This window comes from Aspergillus sydowii (assembly GCF_001890705.1).
Source record: "Aspergillus sydowii CBS 593.65 unplaced genomic scaffold ASPSYscaffold_4, whole genome shotgun sequence".
Lineage (NCBI taxonomy): Eukaryota > Fungi > Ascomycota > Eurotiomycetes > Eurotiales > Aspergillaceae > Aspergillus > Aspergillus sydowii.
Window position 1 is genome coordinate 1,693,551 of NW_024467862.1, and position 12,607 is coordinate 1,706,157.

Here is a 12,607-nt window from a genome sequence, read left to right on the forward strand (position 1 = left end):
CGAGTAGGGTCTCTGTAGGGTATCTTTTTACGATGACATCCTTGACTACTCTATGCACTAATGATATTCGCCATTGTGAAAACGATAATTAAAATTTCGGCATTATACCACATTTATATTTTTTATTTATCTTTTGTGCCAAGGGCAGTCCACTGCTCCAATAAGAATGTAACGAAGATGGCTGGGGAATACGTCCCAGTGTTGCAAGGATCTCCGCGAGGCTGCAGCTCCATTGCGCCATAGACAGCCACGGCTTATATGGAACTGGAGATGTGGCTCCAGCTGTGGTCCAGCCTTGCACAAAGGCACCAAGCCAACACAAGGCCTCTGGTAGCTGTGAGGGAGCGACCCAGCTCGGGAATCTCCTTTTCCCAAGTTCCTTTTTCTCTTTACCGTACGATCCCCTACTGATATTATTAGAAGAAACCCCAAAATGTCAGACACGAAAGGCCTTCCTTAGCCGAAATGGCCTAGTGGGGTAGTACCAAATCCTATATCCGCTGCACTTACTGCAATACGGTTGTATGATCCTGATCGTAAGCTGAAATGTTATAATTGCACTTTTGAAGTTGAACCGTAGACTGTACAAGGAATCACAGAGTAATATACATTGATACCACAAGCACCACCTACCCAGAATCCCCTAGTCATCTCTCTTCTCTTCATCTGTCTCCTTCTGCAACCCCTCCTGCTCCATTTCCTCCTTCTGCTGCTGAAGCTGTGCCTTCCAAAGTCTCTCCATCATCCCCCCAAGCATCAATCTATCCAGCCACCTCACAAGCCCAAACAAAAACCACCCCCATCCCCAAAGCGACACACCCATCAGACTTGCAACAAGCACAATCGGTCCTAATATCAAGGCCGAAAGCACAACCCAAACCAATATCGCCACCGCCGCAAAAAGCAACGTCCCGGCAACAAACAGTATCAGCGGAATACCCACACATATCAGCTGGCACGTAACGAAAGTCGCCGCAATCGGATGCTCCATGGCAGCCTTGTACATGGCCGCCTGTCGCTCTGGTGGGATAAGCCATTGGATGAAGCGGCGCACGGCGGCCTCGAAGATGTCGACGCCACGCGGAATGAGGCCCTTCACCCAGGCGACGAAGGAGGTCCAGAGTTCCGAGGCAGACGGGATGGTCACGTTGTTCTGTTGGTTGGTGGCAGGTTCATCTTTGGGGAATGTTCCCGGGAGGTCGGAGGCTGTGTCTGAGACTGTGTTCGTAACGGGCTTTGTGGTGTCCGAGACGGAATTCTGGACGCTGCCTGTGGCTTGGGAGACGGGCCCGCCGAGGTTTGAGGTTACGCTGTTGAGAGACATTTTATATAGTAAAAGAAAGGAAAAGAAAGTTGAAGAGGGAGGAAAGTGGGTGCGAGGTTGTGTTAAAGGCTTCCAAGATATATAGATGGAGTGGCTGGAATGACGTCGGTGGACGCATCAAGATGTCGTGCAGCGCATAACAACTGATGCTATAGATTTTTATGCAGGGAATAAACCGACCAGGCCGACCGATTACTCTCGATCCACACAGGACAAAGTCTCCGATCTTCAACGCTCGTCGAGAATTGCTGAATAATTGTTGTGAGTACAAGTGGGGAATTGGCGATGCAGTTACGTCAAATTGGCGATGCAGTTACGTCAAATTGGGAGCTGGAGCTCCTATAAATGCGACTGCCCCTCAATGCCCTCCCGCCTATCCGAATACCGTTTCCTGCTCAGTTTTTTTTTTTTAAACTTAGAGCTCGCAATTGAACTCAAGCGACACAATGGCACCCTCTACCCAGAAGCAATGGACCGTCAAGAACAAGGACCAGGACTTTGACGGCCTCGTCTACGGCGACGCGCAGGTTCCGACTGCGGGGGACTCGGAAGTCGTCGTCAAACTTTACGCTGCATCGCTCAACTACCGTGATCTGATTATCCCTAAGGGTTCGTCTGCCTTTCGAATATACTAAAGAATGTGCTAATTAGTTGCGATAACCAGGAAAGTACCCTTTCCCACTCTCTTTCCCTGTCGTCCCTGGCTCCGATGGTGCCGGTGAAGTCGTCGAGGTCGGATCCAAGGTCAAGCAATTCAAGAAGGGCGACAAGGTTGTTACCCTCTTTAACCAGCTCCACCAGTACGGCCCCGTTGACGCTGCTGCGGCATCTTCGGGTCTCGGTGGTGCGGTCGACGGAACCCTGCGCCAGTATGGTGTCTTCAGTGAGAACGGCGTCGTCAGGGCCCCGACCAATCTGAACTTCCTTGAATCGAGTACCCTCACTTGCGCGGGTCTGACTAGCTGGAACGCGCTGTATGGGCTAAAACCGCTTCTGCCCGGCCAGACCGTCCTTGTGCAGGGCACTGGCGGTGTCAGTATCTTTGCTTTGCAGGTATGCTCTTACAATATTTCCAAAGCCAGAAGACGAATTACTGACAAAGTATAGTTCGCTAAAGCAGCCGGCGCTACCGTGATCGCAACAACATCCTCCGAAGAGAAGGGCAAGCGCCTCAAGGACCTCGGTGCCGACCACGTCATTAACTACAAGACCCAAACTAACTGGGGCGAGATAGCACGCGGTTTGACACGCGACAACATCGGTGTTGACCACATCATCGAGGTTGGAGGATCCGGCACCTTGGAGCAGAGCTTCAAGTGTATCAGGTATGAGGGTGTCATTAGCATTATTGGCTTCCTGGGCGGAATGGATCCCAGCACTATTCCAAACGTTCTACAGACCCTGGGCAACATCTGCACTGTGCGCGGTGTGTATGTTGGCAGCAAGGCCTTGATGAATGATATGATCAGCGCCATCGAGGCGAACAATATCCACCCTGTTGTGGATGCGAATGTGTTCACCCTGGAAAAGACAAGGGAGGCCTATGAATACATGGTCAGTCTCTCTATTATATGGACAAAACTTTTGGGTATATGCTAACGATTCGGTGAATAGTGGGTGCAGAAGCACTTCGGAAAGCTGACCATCCAGATCGCTTAATAGCCTGATAAGAACATAATGAAGAAAATATGCGACTAGGAATTATGACTTAATAAATATACTAGCAGTGAAATGTGGTTAACTTGTATTGCTGTGATGTTAATTTGGTGAACGTCGAGGCTTACATTGCCGGGGTATTAATCCCAGTCATTAATCCCAGCACTTGCATAATTACACATCTGACCCCATCCTGTGACCGCTTTGGGTCATGAGAGGTATATTAAATCCTTTATGCAATATTCCTATATCATGTCGATAATGGCCGTATAAATTGCTGAAATTGTCAAGCTCTCGTACGAGTACCTTGGGGTCGTATGACGTTATTGACATACACGTGGATCAAGCTCAGAGCCTTGGATTTGGTCCACGCGAATCATTCATCAGACCTCTATTCTTAAATCATTCGAATTCTCCTGGTACAATAATACATGACTTGTCCATATTAATGATAAACAAACGGGCGACCTTGAATCAGCCGGCGGAGAAGAGGACCCCGCCGAGGATCTGAGGACCACCCCCGCATTCCTTATCGGTCTCCATTCTTATCGGAGCTCGTGCGATGCCGACCGCTGCTCCTCTCTAGCTCCTCCAGCAACCTTACTTCAGCATCAACATAATTCCTATAGACTTATAGATATAGAAAATTGGCGAGATGTCAATACAAATCACATCCCACCCGCCCTTGGGCAAACCAACCTGCCTCAAACACGAAAAGGTGCGTTGTTCCTTCCACTTACCAGGCTGGCCCGTCACTAAACAGGAGAAGATCAAATTCACAGTCCAACTGGAGTCTGAGTCTGAGACTGACTCCCCCGGAGAGCGGGAAGTTCAGGTCTGGCATAATATTGGAGGTCTTGAATGGTCAGCGCTAGCACTTAATAAATGTCCGTCAACCGCTGTCCCGCTCTTAAGCAGCGGCAAAGCTCAAGAAAACATTCGGCACATCTTCGAGGGTGAAATAGATCGTCCACAGTCGGGGATTGGAAACTTTACTATCCGGTATCGTGAGCACCAGGACGGGGATGCGGATTCAGGGTGGCGATGGGCGAACCGGGAACAACAGGTCGGCGACGGCGAACTGATCTTCACCTCGAGCAAGTCCAGCTCAGAGCAGCAAGAGGTCAGCGCGTTTTCTTTCGAGGGACTTGGACGATACTTCGATAACCTATCGTCAGATATTGAAGTTGAGGTTCGCAAAAGCGAGGCACCTGGTGCTGCGCTGTGGAGTCTATCGGGCCCAGTGGAGGGGGCTAAGGATGGGCACTCAGGAGTTGCGCGTTTACCATTCGGGGTTCCGTCTTGCGTATCGCGGTTCTTTGCACTTGTTCGCTTGTCGGTGTCTTGGTTGGGCCCGAGGCAGGGTAAGGACAAGCTTGACCTGTCAGATGATGCAATCCTCTGCTCATTTTTGCGGAAAGATGGGGTCCATGTTGTGCTTTTGGGTGTTTCGGTAGATGACGTTCTTACGGTCCTGGGATCTGGGTCAGGCGGTGCAGTGGTTGTGAAAGCGCAGAACGATAGCCCTTCGCCGTCTCGTTTCCAAGTGTTGGTTTCTGCGGCCGATGAGTTCGAGATTGCCATGAGTGCTTTGGTATATGAGGCGAGGAAGCTAGTCAGACCATATGACACCAGCGTGAATGATGATCAAAAAGCACAATGGCTGTCGAGCTGGTACGATGGCCTAACGTACTGTACCTGGAATGGAATAGGGCAGGACCTCAACGAAGAGAAGCTTATCTCTGCCCTTGACGAGTTAAAGTCTCAAGGAATCAATATCAAGGGCCTCATTATTGACGACAACTGGCAGTCACTGGACAATGAAGGAGACTCCTGGTATCGTGGTTGGAAACAATTCGAAGCGAATCCAAAAGCATTTCCGAGTGGACTTGCAAAGACAGTTTCTACTATCAAGGAGCTCCACCCGAATATCGAGTATATTGCGGTTTGGCATGCACTTCTAGGATACTGGGGTGGTATATCCCCAGAAGGGGTACTTGCATCTACATACGAAACCAGAGAAGTCCAGCTCAACAGCTCAATTAGAAGCTCAATTCTCGCCATCGACCCTTCCGATATCCAACGCTTTTACAACGACTTCTACTCCTTCCTCTCCTCTGCCGGAATCACCGGTGTCAAGGCGGATGCCCAATCCTCCCTCGACCTTCTCAGCAACCCCACAGACAGAGCACAATTCACCACCTCCTACCAAGACGCCTGGGCAATCTCGTCACTCCGCCACTTCGGCCCCAAAGTCATCTCCTGCATGTCCCAATTCCCACAAACAATCTTCCACTCCCAACTACCAACCAACAAACCAACCATCGTCGTCCGCAACTCCGACGACTTTTTCCCGGACATCGAAGACTCGCACCCCTGGCACGTCTTCTGTAACGCCCACAACGCCCTCCTAACCCGGTACCTAAACATTCTTCCTGACTGGGACATGTTCCAGACTAGCACCAACAACCCATACGCATCCTTCCACGCCGCCGCGCGCTGCATCTCTGGCGGACCAATCTACATAACAGATACACCAGGCCAGCACAACATCCCCCTCATAAAGCAAATGACTGCTCTCACGACCCAGGGTGACTCCATAACACTCCGGCCGGGGCTCATCGGCCGCACCCTCGATATGTACCACGATATCAAAGAAGGCCATGTCTTGCGGGTAGGAACATATCACGGCCGCGCGCGCACAGGGAGCGGGATAATCGGCCTGTTCAATGTCGCCACAAGCGCGAAATCAGCACTATTCATTATGTCTGATTTTCCTGGGATTTACGAGGAAGATACCGAGAGCAAGTATATTGTGCGTTCACATAGGAGCGGGAAGATTGTAAATGGACTGAATTCGTTCTCGACTGTTTCAGTGAAGTTGGAGGAGAGGGGATGGGAGATTCTCACGGCTTATCCGACGCGGTCGTTTACATTGGGACAGAAAGATAATGTCGAAACTGAAGTCGCTGTTCTGGGCTTGCTGGGTAAGATGACGGGTGTCGCGGCGTTGGTGAACTCGGATGTATTCATTGAGAGTAACGGGCGGTTGCGGGTGAATGTTGCGATCAAGGCGTTGGGAGTGCTAGGGGTATATTTTTCGCAGCTGCAGGTGTGGGATATAGATGAGCATTTTATGGTTCTGATTTCAGGGCAGGCGGTTCCTAGGAAGGCAGTTTGGAAGGAGAATGGAAGAATTCTGGCGATTGATGTTGAGGAGGCGTGGAGGGAGATGGGTTTGGAGGCGGGGTGGAGTAATGAGGTGAATGTTTCGGTGTTGTTGTAATATCTTGCGCATTATATAGATTTGGAAGTACATATATACAGATGCAGTATCATGCTATATTTCAGTTGAGAACGGGATTCCAGCCTCGTCTTGGGACGAATCCCTCTACTCCTTCGTCATGGAGTACATCGCCTCCAAGTCGCCCAGTGACAACGCTCCTCTCCACTTCGGGCCCACGCACATAAAATGGGTCGAACCCGGTTCTCGCGCCGGACCGTTTATCAACCCCACGTATCCAGCGCCTTTTACCCGTGGGATCTTTCTCAGGCACAAACCCGCTCCCGGCGCGATCCAGCACGATAAACCATCGTCTCTGGTGGATGGAACCGATGTCGTTTACCGCACCGGGATATGCGTTGTTGAGTCGGATTTGGTAGTCGGTCGCGCTGTCGCCCTCTGCGTCGGAGTGCTCTGTGTCGTTCGTCTCTTTCCGTCGTTTTCCGGATACTGACGGTCCTGAGGACGAGTCTGCCATTCCTGTATCTGATTCGGAATTCGAGGTGCTGCTTGGCTGGGCCTTTGCGATGACCCGTCTCCGCTTCCGCTTTATGGGCATGCGCGCGAGGGAACCTGGTGTCGGCGCGGATCGTAGATCGGTCTTGTCTCGGCGAAGGAAGATGGTATAATTTCTGGGCAGGCGGGATCCGTGGAGACGGAGGCGGATCTTGTGCTGTTCGCAGCGAAGAAAAAAAAAAAAAAAATTAATCCTATCTTCCCTTTTCTGCAGTTAACCAGTGGAGGAGGGTAATACATTCTGGAAGGCCCTTCGCAGCTTCCCACTCTCCGACTCGAGACTGTCTCGGACTGTATCAAGTGCGGATTCGGATAGATCACTCTCCTCTGATTGTGTCTCGGGTCCCTCGTCTAATCGGCCATTGCGTTTCGGCTTTTCTGGGAGGACTTCATATTCACCGGTATCCCAGATGATCATGCTGCCTGTTTTTGGGCTTGCGGTTTCGAGGAGGTGGTTCTACTCATACACCGATTAGCTTGTTTCCTCACAATCGAACTGCCTGGAAGGGAGGAAGAAAACTCACCCACAATGAATGCACTCTCGTTTCAGTTGCATTGCGATTCAGCCGCCGACTATTCGCATCCCCCGGGAGCCCGTACATAATACTCCAACTAAGGGAGCTGGATTCTGAGAACTGCAGTCGGAGATCATAGTGCGGACCAGCAACCGGGTGGTCATGCTGATGGATGACGAAATGACGGCCCGAATTATGGGAATTGCGGGTGTAGAGGGCTTTCCAATCGTCGATTTGGAGTAACTCCAAGGAGCTCGTATAGCCAAGCGTGGTGTTGCGAATGAATTTGCGGAGATGTGCGGAGACGGTTTGCAGGGGATCCTTCACGCTTTCTTTCCCCGCTTCCAAGGCGGCCAGGGAGCCGGATGCGGGGCGGGCTGGGGGAGGTGAGACGGGTCTGTGGAGAGACGAGAGGCGGCGTTTCACCTCCTCCCCATGGTCATTGCTCATCGTCCTGACCTGTCTGGATCAAGTAATTGATTGAGGAGTGCGAGAGAATCTCGTGATGACCAGGCTGGGCGCAGAGCCACCGACGTCATCGCTCGCGGTCTCACCGCCCGCTTGGGAGCTCTAAATCGGTGCAACAGACGCGAGGGGATGGCGAATGCGTGGCATGGCAGCGCGGCGTTGTTGGGACGGGATCAATGCGTGGCCTTTCCTCGTATTTCAGGGGAGAGGTGTGGCAAAGGGCAGCAATGGAGTCGGGCAAACCCGAGGAAAGGACTCGCGGCCTCAGGCAGGACAAAAAAAGCAACGAGTTGCACGATAAGAGTCGTATTATTGGGGCGCAGATAGGCTGATAGCAATACGGGCGAGATACCGGTTCTCAATACCGCATACGGCTGAGATAACTGACAGCCTGGTTGTGGTTCGTTCGTGATAAGCTCAACTGCTGCGCCAGATAGGAAACTGCACTCCTGGAAATCTCTTCCTCTTTGGTCTCCCACGTTGCTATCTCGATTCCCGCTGCCGTTGCAAGGGGCAAATTCACGTTCCAGTTCCGCGTGTCAGTCCACATTCCAACCCAATTCACTGCGCCAAAAGCAAGGGCACGCCGCAGAGCACGCTAGTACACCCGCAGAGGAAATCTAAGCCACAACCACGGATTCAACGCCTGTTATCGCCTGTGATTTGCTTCATTGCCAACGCCCCAGTCGCCAAACGGCGCCGTTCCCCGCCAATGCTGTACTAAGTCCCCATGCGGCAAGCCCAAGGCCCATCGCGTGCTGAGCGGACCTATAACACCGATATTAACGAGGCAGGCCGGACTAGGATGCCAGATTCTATGGTCAAGCCTCTTGCTGTCCTGTCGCAGCCCAGAGATCCAGCGCGGGATAAAATTTTATGGGCGAGATGTAACCTATGGACGCTTTCCTTTAAAGTGCTCATTTCCTCGCGTTTTCTTACTGCTTCCATTTTTCCTTCTTTTCTTCTCTCTTTTCTTTGTCTTTCGCTCTCCCGTCAAGATGAGCGCCAAAGCAGACTATGAGAAGAACATCCCCGATGATGGCGCTGACATCCGCGCTGAGCCCATCAGCAGCACTGCGTCGGGATTACATCGTCGTCTGGCGAATCGTCAGATCCAGTTAATCGCTATCGGAGGTTCAATTGGTACCGCTGTCTTCGTCTCTATCGGCGCTGCACTGGCCAAGGGCGGCCCTGGGTCACTGTTCATCGCATACACTATTTACTGTTGCTTCCTGGCCATGGTAACCAATTGTCTTACGGAAATGTCTGTCTACATGCCTGTCAGCGGTGGGTTCATCCGTCTCGCGGGGAAGTGGGTCGACGATGCCTGGGGGTTTACAGCTGGCTGGAATTTCTTCCTCTACGAGGCGATCCTCATTCCATTTGAGATTACTGCCATCTCGCTGGTCATGTCCTATTGGAGGGACGATATTCCCGCGGCCGCTGTCTGCGGTGCTTGTGTTTTTCTCTACGGGTACGTCCTGACTCCCTTTGTCGGTTATAGTTTGCCCTTGCTGACCTAGTTAGGGCTCTGAATATCCTCGCTGTTAGGGCGTACGGTGAAGCCGAGTTCTGGCTCTCCGGCGGAAAGATATTCCTGATCCTGATCCTCTTCGCGTTTACCTTTGTCACAATGGTCGGAGGAAATCCCTCCCACGATGCGTACGGGTTTCGATACTGGAACAACCCCGGGGCGTTTGCGGAATACGCAAAGCTGTCCGTCGGAGCAATGGGCCGCTTTGAAGGCTTCCTTGCCTGTATCTGGTCGGCTGGTTTTGCATGTGTCGGACCAGAGTACATCTCTATGGTCGCGGCCGAGGCCAAACACCCTCGCCGCTACATCAAGACTGCCTTCAAGACTGTATACTGGCGATTTGGGTTTTTCTTTATCGGCTCAGCCCTCTGCACTGGAATTGTTGTTGCCTACAACGATCCCACGCTGCAGGAAATTCATCTCAACCAAGGCGGAGGTTCAGGAAGTGCGGCCGCCTCCCCATACGTTATTGCAATGACCAACATGGGCATCGAGGGTCTTCCTCATGTTGTCAACGCTCTCCTCATCACCTCTATCTTCAGTGCGGGAAATACTTACACGTATACTGCGACTCGTATTCTGCACTCTCTGGCCTTGGAAGGCCGCGCACCGAGAATTCTCCGCAAGTGCACAAAAAACGGGGTGCCCATCTACTGTTTTCTTATTGTCATGGCCTTCCCATTCCTATCTTTCTTGCAAGTATCCAACTCCTCAAGCACTGTGCTTACTTGGATGACCAACCTTGTTACTGCGGCGGGCATCATCAACTATGTCATTATCACTGTAACGTACATCTGCTTCTACCGCGCCACGGTCGCACAGAACTTCGATCGCTCGACTCTCCCCTACACTGGCTGGTTCCAACCCTACTCCGGATACATTGGCTTCGCGTGGATGTTCACAGTTGTCTGCACCTACGGCTACGAATCATTCACGCCTTGGTCAATTGAGACATTCTTCACAAATTACACTATGGTCCTCCTCGCTCCCATCCTGTTCACAGGCTGGAAATTAATCAAGAGGACCAAGTTCGTTAAGCCCCATGAGGCAGACTTAATATGGGAAGCGCCGGAGATTACAGCTTATGAGGAGGAATTAAGTCTCATCGAGCCCCCGACGGGCTTCTGGGAGGAGATGTTCGGGTGGTTGCGTGTTTGGAGAAAGTAGATTTTGTCTCTTAACTTATCTGAGAGCCCCTGGAAGCGGCTATATAGATTTGTCTCGGCGTCTACTTATGGGGTATTATACCAGCAGCGATGAATATCACTATCTCTATCACACCACTTTAACTTCCTAATCAACTCGTAATCTTATTAGGCCTACGTCCTTAACCACTCCACCTCCTCGGGCGCGTATTTATACGCCCGAAAGACCGCATTGCTCTGATACGAAAAGCCAATCTTCTCCATCTCCTTCAGATCCTCATCCCCCATGACGCCCTTGTAATCATTCAACTCCGGCACCACAAATTCCCACACCACGTCCTTCCCATCCGCACTAACCTCGAAGATCCTTCCTGTCGCCGCCTCAGCAATAAGGACATTCCCACCTGCCAACTTCTGCGCAGACCCCATGAACGGCGTGAAAAAGCCCAGTCCACCCGTGGTACGGTCTTTATACTCCCAAGTTATCTGCTTTGTCTTTCTAGAGACAATAATCGCTCTCGAGAATGGAACCGCGAGGCCTGGTCTGAAGACTCCGTTGTCTAGGATAAGCATGTCCCCTGTCTCCGCGCTAATCTCGTGCGCGCAGTGTTGTTGGTTTACGATTGGGGCTGTGAGATGCCATATCACGGCGCCGGTGGCGCGGCTAATGACAAACACGGAGGAGGTATTTCGGGACGACGCGATTATATCGCCGTTGGCGTCGAGCGAGACGCTGTTGATGAGTGGCCAGTGTTCACGTGGATAGTCTTGGTGTTGTGCGAATTTGGAGAGATCGAGGTGGTCGATTGCACGCCAGGACCAGAGGAGTTTGGCGCCGCCGGTTGTTTTGGCTGTTCCGGTCTCTGTTGTGTCGAAGTCGGATGAGGACGAGTTGTTGGTTACGGACCATGGGTCGACTAGCTTGATGCAGTCGCTGTACATGGTCCCATCGGGAGCTTCACTGCCTGGGATGCCGCCGCGGACGCGAGCTGCTTCGTCGGCGGTGAGGGGTTCCAGGGTGGTGTATAGGAGCGTTCCATCGTCGAGATGGTTCTGGTCGTGGTGGGCGCGGGGATCGGTGTATTTACGGACGACATCGCCCTTAGGGCTCACCTGCATCATGACCCCGCCGCAGTACTTCTTCCACATTGAGAAGAGGTTGGGGGAGTCGGGGTGGACGGCGTTGTGGGCGAGGTTGCCATTGGGAAGGAGGCGAGCGTGGCGACCGGCACGCTGCGGGGAAATCCATCGGTGGACTTCTTCCCCTGTTGTTGAGATCAAGTGTACAGTACGAGAAGTGAGAGGTGCGTAGAGGACGTAGCCTGGGGAGACGCGGTCTTCGTCGACTCCACGAAGCCCGAGGCCGCGGCGGCGGAAGGTGTGCTGCTCCATCGTTATCGCGCAATGCTATAATTGATCAATGAGATTTATAGAATGTTAATTGACGTAGCTAGTGCAGGATTTCGAGCAATTTATCTTGCTAGAGATTCTGGGCGAACTTGGAGGAGTTATATGCGATTTTGCCCTATGACCGGCATGCCGCGGCAAGCCGGCGGGAAGATAAGCACGCAATCATAATCTCGAGAAACGACATTGATGGGAATACCGGGATACCGCGGTGATAAAGAAGCAATTATATGGGACGAAAGGCTCATAGATATATCATGGACCCCCGGGGTATCGAAGAACTCCTCTTCCAAAATCCCGAACCTGAAAATGGCTGACAAGAGAAGTTCTGTTGATAAGGGCGGCTCCCCTGACGGGGTCTCCGCATTCGAACCAGAATCATCTTCCTGGATTCAATCAAAGCTGAGAGTCGAATTGAAAGGAATCGAGCGGGTGACTGATGAGGAGCGCCAGCACAATACAACAAAATTTTGGAATGCCTGCACATTCTGGTAGGTTGCTTGACATTGAGCCACGACGACAAGCTGCTAATACATATTAGGATGAGCGCGAACATGGCAGTCGCTACCCTTAATGTCGGCTCATTAGGCGGTGCTCTTGGCCTTCCATTCTGGGACAGTTTCGCGGTTATCTTGGTGATTAATGTTGTCAGCAACCTGCTGCCTGCGTGGACAGCTGCATTCGGGCTGACAGGCTTACGTATGACGACTTTCTCGTGCGTCTTGATTCGTCTCTAACTCTGCACTTGACGCATTGCTA

The 12,607-nt window shown here is 51.9% G+C and overlaps 7 protein-coding genes across 7 annotated transcripts; 3 read left to right on the forward strand and 4 right to left on the reverse strand.

The window, feature by feature from the left end:
* Positions 1-715: 715 nt before the first annotated feature.
* On the reverse strand, positions 716-1,324 carry ASPSYDRAFT_121091 (seipin co-factor family protein; the record flags this gene model as incomplete). The annotated part of the gene is made up of 1 exon (XM_040840417.1): positions 716-1,324. A coding segment is annotated over one exon (609 nt), but the record flags the coding sequence as incomplete, so codon positions are not given.
* A 446-nt stretch (positions 1,325-1,770) lies between these two features.
* On the forward strand, positions 1,771-2,983 carry ASPSYDRAFT_88829 (zinc-dependent alcohol dehydrogenase family protein; the record flags this gene model as incomplete). The annotated part of the gene is made up of 4 exons (XM_040852069.1): positions 1,771-1,933; positions 1,989-2,377; positions 2,432-2,878; positions 2,939-2,983. 4 exons carry the CDS (start codon positions 1,771-1,773, stop codon positions 2,981-2,983), a joined length of 1,044 nt encoding a protein of 347 aa, XP_040703743.1.
* A 652-nt stretch (positions 2,984-3,635) lies between these two features.
* Positions 3,636-6,266, forward strand: ASPSYDRAFT_148723 (putative raffinose synthase protein Sip1; the record flags this gene model as incomplete). Its single annotated transcript, XM_040841834.1, has 2 exons — positions 3,636-3,698; positions 3,747-6,266. 2 exons carry the CDS (start codon positions 3,636-3,638, stop codon positions 6,264-6,266), a joined length of 2,583 nt encoding a protein of 860 aa, XP_040703744.1.
* ASPSYDRAFT_913141 (uncharacterized protein) lies at positions 6,093-7,932 on the reverse strand. The gene is made up of 3 exons (XM_040852467.1): positions 7,304-7,932; positions 7,018-7,236; positions 6,093-6,936 (listed from the first exon to the last, which is right to left on the reverse strand). Exons 1-3 carry the CDS (start codon positions 7,742-7,744, stop codon positions 6,328-6,330), a joined length of 1,269 nt encoding a protein of 422 aa, XP_040703745.1. The 5' UTR covers positions 7,745-7,932; the 3' UTR covers positions 6,093-6,327.
* An 828-nt stretch (positions 7,933-8,760) lies between these two features.
* ASPSYDRAFT_150362 (uncharacterized protein) lies at positions 8,761-10,463 on the forward strand (the record flags this gene model as incomplete). The annotated part of the gene is made up of 2 exons (XM_040841993.1): positions 8,761-9,236; positions 9,290-10,463. 2 exons carry the CDS (start codon positions 8,761-8,763, stop codon positions 10,461-10,463), a joined length of 1,650 nt encoding a protein of 549 aa, XP_040703746.1.
* Positions 10,464-10,539: 76 nt separating this feature from the next.
* ASPSYDRAFT_913451 (uncharacterized protein) lies at positions 10,540-12,225 on the reverse strand. Its single transcript, XM_040852472.1, has one exon. The coding sequence runs from the start codon at positions 11,831-11,833 to the stop codon at positions 10,616-10,618; it is 1,218 nt and encodes a 405-aa protein (XP_040703747.1). The 5' UTR covers positions 11,834-12,225; the 3' UTR covers positions 10,540-10,615.
* ASPSYDRAFT_912323 (uncharacterized protein) lies at positions 11,923-12,569 on the reverse strand. The gene is made up of 3 exons (XM_040852450.1): positions 12,548-12,569; positions 12,048-12,479; positions 11,923-11,966 (listed from the first exon to the last, which is right to left on the reverse strand). Exon 2 carries the CDS (start codon positions 12,402-12,404, stop codon positions 12,093-12,095), a length of 312 nt encoding a protein of 103 aa, XP_040703748.1. The 5' UTR covers positions 12,405-12,479; positions 12,548-12,569; the 3' UTR covers positions 11,923-11,966; positions 12,048-12,092.
* Positions 12,570-12,607: the final 38 nt, after the last annotated feature.

Excerpts from the sequence above, each read along its gene's own strand:
- ASPSYDRAFT_913141 (XM_040852467.1), bottom strand. The coding sequence starts at position 7,744 with ATGAGCAATGACCATGGGGAGGAGGTGAAACGCCGCCTCTCGTCTCTC. Across the intron at positions 7,237-7,303 it reads CGAGAGTGCATTCATTGTGG|AACCACCTCCTCGAAACCGC; the intron begins GTGAGTTTTCTT and ends GTGTATGAGTAG. Across the intron at positions 6,937-7,017 it reads TGCGAAGGGCCTTCCAGAAT|CACAAGATCCGCCTCCGTCT; the intron begins GTATTACCCTCC and ends CGCTGCGAACAG.
- ASPSYDRAFT_913451 (XM_040852472.1), bottom strand. The coding sequence starts at position 11,833 with ATGGAGCAGCACACCTTCCGCCGCCGCGGCCTCGGGCTTCGTGGAGTC.
- ASPSYDRAFT_912323 (XM_040852450.1), bottom strand. The coding sequence starts at position 12,404 with ATGTTCGCGCTCATCCTAATATGTATTAGCAGCTTGTCGTCGTGGCTC.